General features: G+C 38.1%; 4 protein-coding genes across 5 annotated transcripts in view; 3 read left to right on the top strand and 1 right to left on the bottom strand.

Annotated features, from left to right (window-relative positions):
• Nucleotides 1–1,571, top strand: part of LOC104770716 (50S ribosomal protein L24-like) — a 2,006-nt gene extending 435 nt beyond the window's left edge. The window contains exons 2-6 of one of the 2 annotated variants that reach the window (XM_010495173.2): nt 4–77; nt 193–288; nt 550–653; nt 737–873; nt 1,279–1,571. In XM_010495173.2, the coding sequence (XP_010493475.1) occupies nt 18–77; nt 193–288; nt 550–653; nt 737–873; nt 1,279–1,361 (480 nt within the window). In that variant the 5' untranslated portion in view covers nt 4–17 and the 3' untranslated portion in view covers nt 1,362–1,571. The remainder of the gene's footprint in view (nt 1–3; nt 78–192; nt 289–549; nt 654–736; nt 874–1,278) is intronic. The other variant, XM_010495172.2, reaches the window with a different exon arrangement.
• On the top strand, nt 1,899–3,846 carry LOC104770717 (26S proteasome non-ATPase regulatory subunit 14 homolog). Its single transcript, XM_010495174.2, has 6 exons — nt 1,899–2,145; nt 2,339–2,516; nt 2,625–2,706; nt 2,917–3,093; nt 3,197–3,364; nt 3,462–3,846. Exons 1-6 carry the CDS (start codon nt 2,016–2,018, stop codon nt 3,651–3,653), a joined length of 927 nt encoding a protein of 308 aa, XP_010493476.1. The 5' UTR covers nt 1,899–2,015; the 3' UTR covers nt 3,654–3,846.
• On the bottom strand, nt 3,986–6,112 carry LOC104770718 (vesicle transport protein SFT2B). Its single transcript, XM_010495175.2, has 6 exons — nt 5,803–6,112; nt 5,272–5,325; nt 5,059–5,132; nt 4,807–4,924; nt 4,601–4,659; nt 3,986–4,384 (listed from the first exon to the last, which is right to left on the bottom strand). The coding sequence occupies exons 1-6, from the start codon at nt 5,944–5,946 to the stop codon at nt 4,306–4,308; spliced, it is 528 nt and encodes a 175-aa protein (XP_010493477.1). The 5' UTR covers nt 5,947–6,112; the 3' UTR covers nt 3,986–4,305.
• LOC104770719 (protein SUPPRESSOR OF GENE SILENCING 3-like) overlaps nt 7,080–8,398 on the top strand; it is a 3,362-nt gene continuing 2,043 nt past the window's right edge. The window contains exons 1-2 of the mRNA XM_010495177.2: nt 7,080–7,199; nt 7,600–8,062. Of these exons, the coding sequence (XP_010493479.1) occupies nt 7,607–8,062 (456 nt within the window). The 5' untranslated portion in view covers nt 7,080–7,199; nt 7,600–7,606. The remainder of the gene's footprint in view (nt 7,200–7,599; nt 8,063–8,398) is intronic.

Consider the following 8,398-nt stretch of genomic DNA (forward strand, 5'->3'; position numbering starts at 1 on the left):
AAGAGAGTAGGAGCAAAATGGGTTGGAAAGCTGCTGAGAAACTTATCAGACACTGGAAGATACTCCGAGGGGATAATGTGAGGAGGACACCACTCACTTTTGTTCTTCTTCTGGTGGTTTGTTTTAGTTTGGTTTCATTTTCTTATGAATGATGATGTGGTGTTTCTTCTTGGGTTTGATTTTTATATGCAGGTGATGATAATTCGTGGGAAAGATAAGGGTGAGACTGGAACCATAAAACGTGTCATCCGATCTCAAAATCGTGTTATTGTTGAAGGCAAGAATCTGGTGAGTTTGTCTTGAATCATCTTTGTTCTAGATATCTTCTTACTTAACACCAATGATGGAGTTATCAATCTTCATTTGGTTCTTCTCGACAAATTTAAACATCTACTATTAGTTGGTTATTTAATCACAAAGCGGGTCTATTTCCATCGCTTTCTCTACATAATGTTTTGAATTGTTCAACTTGAACTCTTTTCGTTTTGGATGATCTAACTCGCTGCTGTGATAATCTTTTGTTACTTGTTTTTTGTTCTGTATCTGCAGATCAAGAAGCATATAAAGGGAGGCCCTGATCACGAAGGTGGAATTTTCACGGTAGAGGCTCCTCTTCATGCCTCAAATGTCCAAGTTGTTGATCCAGTCACTGGGTATTATCTCATTTTGCACTACTATCATCACCAATTTCTCTTTTGCTCAAGCAAGTATGTTTCTAATATCTTTCCCATCTCAGGAGGCCTTGTAAGGTTGGTGTAAAATACCTAGAAGATGGAACAAAAGTAAGAGTAGCTAGAGGTACAGGCACATCTGGTTCGATAATTCCTCGACCAGAGATTCTTAAGATAAGGGCTACACCAAGACCCACTACCGGTACGTAGCAACTCTTCAACATCTCTTTAAACATACGATTTGCGCATAGAATGTTGGAAGTGTATATCGTAGCTACTTGGGAACAAACATAACCATAAATACTGTCGGCTGTAAGATTAAGGATGGAATCAACATAATCTGTTTGCTATGCATTTGAAACATGCGTTATATGTTCTAAGTCTGAGAAAAAGGAATAGATGCATTGATTCCCTTCTGAGATCATTACAAGAAAATGCTTTTTTTGGCTTTGCCCTTATTGTCATGACTATAACAAACTGTGATTCTTGGTTTGAACCATATATTGAAACATCTCAATTTCGCACAATTTTATCTCTATGAAATATAGTTTGGCCTTGATAGTAGTGGTTTTCTTACAGAGGGAATAATACTTTTTTTTTTTTGCAGCTGGCCCTAAGGACACTCCAATGGAGTATGTCTGGGAGCAGACATATGATGCTAAAACAGGAATGGGCATGCCTGATCTTTAAGTAGACCTCTTTACAGTTTCATTCCAAACATGTTGCTGCTCCAAAAGTTTCTTCTTTTCCCGATCCATTAGTTAATTGTCAAGAGCTATGAAGCGAGGTTTTGTTGAAGAACCTTTTAGTCCTGACTGAAACAGAGTCGTTTTCGTTATTTTCATTGATCTTGTGAACTTTTCAAGGTGCCAAATAAAAACCATTGGGAAAATTTTTCAAGTTGTCTACTCTACACAGATTGACAAAACTACTGACATTTTTTTTAACTCTTGTATCTACAAAAACTACACAAATAGCATAAACTCTAAACATAAAACAAAAAGCTACAAGTCTACGTAAATAACATTAACGAATAAAATCATAAAACTCTCATATAGTTTGACAAATAAGGAAAATCAGATTTATTTTTAACTTTCATTGGGGATGTTTTCTAGAATTAGTGGTCTACAATAAACAAAACGGAAATATTAGAGGACTAATATGTAAATAATATAGTTTCGCCTAATCGAACGATTAAGATCCATCTTCGTCTTGTCTTGTTAATAAAGAAAACTCTGAAGAGAGGTTTTTTATAAGAAGATCCCATTGTTGTAGCGAACCCAGAAGAAGAAGAAGCAACTCTCTCGAAGGGGAAGAAGACGAACTGATTGATTCATCTGAAATATGGAGAGATTACAGCGAATCTTCGGAGCTGGTGGCGGTTTGGGTCACGCATCGCCTGATTCTCCGACTCTCGATACCTCGGAGCAAGTTTACATCTCTTCTCTCGCCCTCCTCAAGATGCTTAAGCACGGTAAAATTACCCAACCCAATCCTTAAAACTCTAATTAAGCTGCCTCCTGATTAGGTTATTATGATTTTGTTTCCGCTCTCTTTGATTTTCGTCTTGCGCCCCCTTTTTGATATGGAGCTCTAGGGTTTGGAATATTATTGTTCGATCTGTTTGTATAATAGAGATTTGATGAAAGTAATTGGGTAATTCGCAGGAAGAGCTGGTGTTCCTATGGAAGTCATGGGATTGATGCTTGGAGAGTTCGTGGATGAGTACACTGTTAGGGTTGTTGATGTTTTCGCTATGCCTCAGAGTGGTACTGGTGTTAGTGTTGAAGCTGTTGATCATGTTTTCCAGACTAATATGCTTGACATGCTTAAACAGACTGGAAGGTAACTTGTTCTTCTCTACTAAACCCATCTACACTTTAGTGAGCTTTTTTGTTATAATTCAGAATCTGATTTTGGGATATTGATTCATTCTTGTATCGTAATTTTCAGACCTGAGATGGTTGTTGGTTGGTATCATTCCCATCCTGGATTTGGCTGCTGGCTTTCTGGTGTTGACATTAATACTCAACAGGTGCGTTGTGTTTCCTCAGTTTGTTTACTTATCTATTCATCTGAATGAACTCAATAATGATGTGTTGTTTTCTTTATCGTCCATACTGTAATAATTGACTTGGACACTATATAGAATGTTAATCTGTTATCCACTTTTGCATTGTAGATCTAACTTTGGATTGGACTATATATGCTCATTGTGAACATCTGTGTGCTTTTTTTTTTGTAGAGTTTTGAAGCTTTGAACCAGCGAGCTGTGGCAGTTGTGGTAGATCCAATTCAAAGTGTGAAGGGAAAGGTTGTGATTGATGCGTTCCGCTCAATTAATCCACAGACTATTATGCTTGGGCAAGAACCCCGTCAAACAACATCTAACCTTGGACATCTTAACAAACCATCGATCCAGGTGATGAATGATGATCACTTTGTGAAACGTGTCTCTTTTGTTTCTAATTTGGAACGAAACGTAATGATTTCTCAGATGCTGACTTTTGGATACTACTATGCAGGCCTTGATTCATGGATTGAACAGACACTATTATTCAATAGCCATCAACTACAGGAAGAACGAGCTCGAGGAGAAGATGCTACTAAACCTCCACAAGAAGAAATGGACAGATGGTCTGACGCTAAGACGCTTTGACACCCACTCCAAGACAAATGAACAGACTGTCCAGGTAAGAAAGAAGGATTATTTTGCAATCTTTTTATAGTTGTTAAAGCATATTGCACACTCATGTTCATTGTCATTGTCTCTGTTTTGGTGTTTAACAGGAGATGTTGAGCTTGGCTGCTAAGTATAACAAGGCCGTTCAAGAGGAGGATGAGTTGTCACCAGAGAAGCTTGCGATCGTGAATGTGGGAAGACAAGACGCAAAGAAGCATCTGGAAGAACATGTCTCCAACCTGATGTCATCTAACATTGTTCAGACACTAGGTACTATGCTCGACACTGTTGTCTTCTAATGAGCTTCTCACTTCTCCAACCACTTCACAACCATTTGGCCAGAGTTGAGCTTTGTTCTTAAGACATCTCTGTGGTTTCTGCTGAATGTTTTCGTTTTATATCTTATCTCCTAGCATTTACGAGGTTGTATTGTACTATGTGATTTCGTTCTTTTCGTTAAGCCAGGGATTGATTTCTATTTCTTGCAGTTTCTTTTTCAGATTTTTTTCTCCCAACTTTCAGAATTTATGCTTAAGTGCTTTGGCCAGTAACTGGCAGTATTTCCAAACACTATCACTTAATTGAAGTAGAACCATGAGAATGAATTGGGATGTTGTTAAAAGTATCTGAATTTTGTGACAAACACGAAACTATTCTAGATGACTGCAGAATATTCAAAATACAGTATCTGGCTGAGCTGGTTAACATACTTTCTTACAGAAGAACTCAAACAAGTAGGGAAGAAAAAGAGGACCAAATCTACGTTAAATTCCACAGTAAAATATACAAAATGTGTGTGAAACGAGTACCGAAGATAAGCCAAACCATGGACTATGAAGGCTCTTTAACGTTTTTTGTGCATCAAACAAGTCCAGCTTTGAACACATTTGGGAGATTGACAATTAGTTCAAACAAAGCACAATGGTTTTGGGACGATCTGTGTAATGTTGCTTAAAACTCGGTGTCGAAACAAGTGTAGAAGACCTTGGAGACCATGGTCCTTGCAAAAGGGATGTAGCTCAAGCTATACCTGCAGTGTTAAAGAACAGAAAGATGAATGTCGACAACTTTTGTGAATGAACTCAGAAACCATCTAAGTAGCATTAGGTACACCAACTCAGTACTAGTTCAGGCTGATAAAATGGTTCGATGAGCGAATCATCAATCATGTAACTGTATGCAGAGACCATCTATAAATAACGAGAAAGTTCAAGATAAATGCAAAAGAACCAAAACTTCAGCATACCAAATTAGACCAGAGAACTCAAGAATGATGGCCAGCAGCGTCAGAAGCTTGTTACGAACCTACACAGAAAGAAAAAGACAGATTATATTCAGTACAACAAGGCCTTTTCACTAGCTAGTTTTAATCAAACTTTAACAATGGTCACTATAGAGAAACCCACTTACATAAAGTAAATTGAATTAAATGGAGTTGAGAAACCCACTTACATAAAGAGCACAAAATAAGGCAATGATGATGCTTGCTAGATACAAAGCAGTAGCGTAGATACGAGCACGGTCAAGCATCATAGTCACCTGCCGCTGTGGGCCTATAAGGAATGCTGTGCTGTCATACAAAAATGACATGAAACCTAAAATCCATGAAGAAAGAAAAAAACAATATGGAGAAATACTAGTACAGACAGAATCTCGTAAACCAAATGCGATATCACAACCTAAACTAAAAATCAAAATACGGACCTCCCAAGTGCCATCAAATTTCCGAGAGTAAATGTGATGCCAAACTTGACCGGATTGAAGAAAACAAGCATTGACTGCATTGTCAAACAGATCAAAGATAAAGAAGAGGTATATCCAAAGGGCTTAACTTCCCAGAGTTATAGAGCTAAAACAAGTTTAAAGGTAAAACGATTCAGGATAATGAATTCTAACATGGATAAGAGTTGAACTTACCAAAAGTGTACAGGTCAAGCCAGCTGACAAACAAATTGCAAACCCATAGAATCTCTGTTTTCATGAATAAAAAACAACACATTAGCAGAAGATAAACCCAACTTCAAGACATTCAACAAATTCCTCTAAACGAGACAACACTACAACTTCATAGAGATACACAGTAAATAAACCCTCAGCATACTTGTCAAAGCAAACCTAGCCATATGGATCAAACTGCTATAGTGTTATCATATCCCATGCAATTCTATCATCCTTCTCCTCCATTAAATCAATTTTTTTTTCTGTGCATGAATCTGAGTTTAAAACACTGAATGTTATGCTATTGATCACTTGATCTACATCCAATAGAAACTCATTTTGTCTTTCTACATCAGTGAGCTTACGAGCCTAACTTCTCTAATTGGACGACTACACAGTACACATTTGAAACCAATCGTTGCGATAAAACCAAGAATCACAAGAAACAGCGAAATGCAGAGAGGACTTGATCGAAGAGATTAAACATCTCGGGAGTAAATAAATAAGAACCTGTTTGGTAGTCAAAGCGCAATTTCGATTAAGATCTTCCATGAAAGAGAGCGAGCTTTCTTCCTCGGCAGCTCGTTCCTCGTCTTCAACCTCCATACCTACCATCATCTTCATCTTCTCAAATGCCTGATTCATCTTATCCATCTCTCCGCTCTAAGTCCTCTCTGTGTCTACTACTCTAAGCTCTTTATCTCTCCTAGTTTCAGAGCTCAGATCTCACGCTTCTTGCTTTCAAATTTGTGACAGCAGAACTGAAGTATGGTTGGATCTTCTCTGCACAATTACGCCATCGGAGAGTGAAAAGAAAATGAAAGAGACGCTCTCCTCTATTCTTCGTAGTGGTTTCGTTTAGAAAGGCTTTTAGTATTGGGCTTCTTTCACGAAAAAGGCCCAACTCGTTGTCCATTAGAACACACAATCTGGCAACTCCTGGTTTTAATCAAAACGACGTTGCACTTAGTAGATTGACGTTTCCCACGAATCGTCTGACTCAACAACATCGTTAAATGGTTAAGTTATATCGTTTGACTAGATGTTAAAATCACCAAAATTTCATATGGTTGTAAAATGCATGGTATCATCGTTTAGATAGAAAAACGTTTTCTGCAAATAGTTTGAATATATTTTAGCCGTTTTTTTTTGTCGTCTACCGAGTTTGGTCAATCGTTATGATGTTTTTTAAGTAAAATAGCCTCGTGATTTGTTTCTTAATACTTTTTAGCCACAAACGTTAACGTAACAGCTGTTTACACAACCGATGTGTAACACACTATTTTTGTTTTGTTTTCTATATAAGTTGGTCAATTTTGTTGTGATTTCTTTTAGTAAGTTATCTCGTGATTTTTGTTTCTAATTATATTTGGTTCATAAAAAAAATGATATGTAACATATTATTTCAAATATATAAAATAGAGAAAATAAATTAATAATTTTGGCTTTGTTATATATAAATTTATCAGTCACATACTCACTAATTTTTCTAGTATTGTTATGCATTTTTTGACATTCTAATATTCTGTCAAATGAATTATATTTTAACTTGTAAGCAAATTTTAAGTTATTTGTCTAGTAAATGATTTAAGATGTTGAGTCCATAGTTCCATACTTTGCAGTTTGCACACAATAAAGTAAAAATGGGCAAATTAATTTTGCCTGAATGGGAAAAAAAGTACAAAAATAAAAATAAAATAAAATTGAATGAAATTTTTGGAGTCCGGACTGGGAAAAAGAAAAGAAGAAAAAAAAAAAGAGGCCGTTTTTAGAGCTTATTAAGGCCATTCTCATTTCTCTCTTCTTCTTTCTTCACCTTTCTTTTTCACTCTCCGGACTCTCCTCAGTCCTCAGTACTCTCTCAGTCTCCGGCGCTTAAAATCTTGCATTCTCCCGTCGTTTACTCCGTAAGTTTTCTTCCTTAGAGGCTTCGATCGCCTCTATAGAGACTCCTTGTTCTCGATTTCGTCTCTCTTCGTCGGAAAATTGCCCTAATGTTCTCGATTTCCAAGTTTTTTTTTTTGGTGCTATGGGTTACTTTTTTGTTTCCCTATTTTTTCATAGTTTTGTGTAACGAGGTTCTGCTTCATACTGTTTGTGTTCACTGTGTTGTGTTCTCACCGTTTAGTCACTGATCCGAGACTTTGACAGTGAAAAGTCCTTGTTTTTTTTTGGTTTTCGTGTCATATCATCCGATTGATCTACCGCTTTTGCTTTGATGTTTGTTTGTTTTGCGTATTATGCGTTGTTGGATTGTTGTGGTTGAGATGTTGGTTGTGACTGTGGGTTTCTTTTTGATGGCTCTAGGTTCAGAATGAGTTCTAGGGCTGGTCCAATGTCTAAGGGGAAGAACGTTTCTCAGGGTGGTTCTAGGCCTGAGGTTGAACAGTTGGCTCAAGGTTTGGCAGCGACGAAACTGGCTCCTTCACAAGATGATGGTGGAGAATGGGAGGTCATTTCCAAGAAGAACAAGAACAAACCTGGTAACACTTCTTCTGGAAAAGCTTGGGTTCCTCAGAATTCGAACCCTCCTAGAGCTTGGGGTGGTCAGCAACAAGGTAGAGGTAATAACGTGTCTGGGAGAGGTAATGGCAATGGTGGTCGGGGAACTCAAGCTACTGATCACAGGGTCTCTGGTCGGGGACGAGGTTTGAACAAAAAGTATGATAACTATGTGGCTCCTGTTGCACCTGTAACCCGCCCTCCTTTGGAAGGAGGATGGAATTGGCAGGCACGAGGTGGTTCTGCTCAGCACACTGTTGCGGAGGAGGTTCCAAACATGGAGGATGATCTGGATAATGCTTCTGAGGAAGAGAATGATTCTGATGCTTTGGATGATTCTGATGATGACCTTGTGAGTGATGACTATGACTCTGATGTCAGTCAAAAGAGCCATGGATCACGGAAGCAGAATAAGTGGTTCAAAAAGTTCTTTGACAGCTTGGATAGCTTGTCCGTCGAGCAGATTAATGAACCACAGAGGCAGTGGCATTGCCCAGCTTGTCAGGGTGGACCTGGCGCCATCGACTGGTATAACCTACAGCCACTAGTAGCTCATGCGAGGACTAAGGGAGCTAGGCGAGTTAAGCTCCATAGAGAATTTGCT

This window comes from Camelina sativa, chromosome 20 (genome assembly GCF_000633955.1).
Source record: "Camelina sativa cultivar DH55 chromosome 20, Cs, whole genome shotgun sequence".
In the NCBI taxonomy this organism is placed as follows: domain Eukaryota; kingdom Viridiplantae; phylum Streptophyta; class Magnoliopsida; order Brassicales; family Brassicaceae; genus Camelina; species Camelina sativa.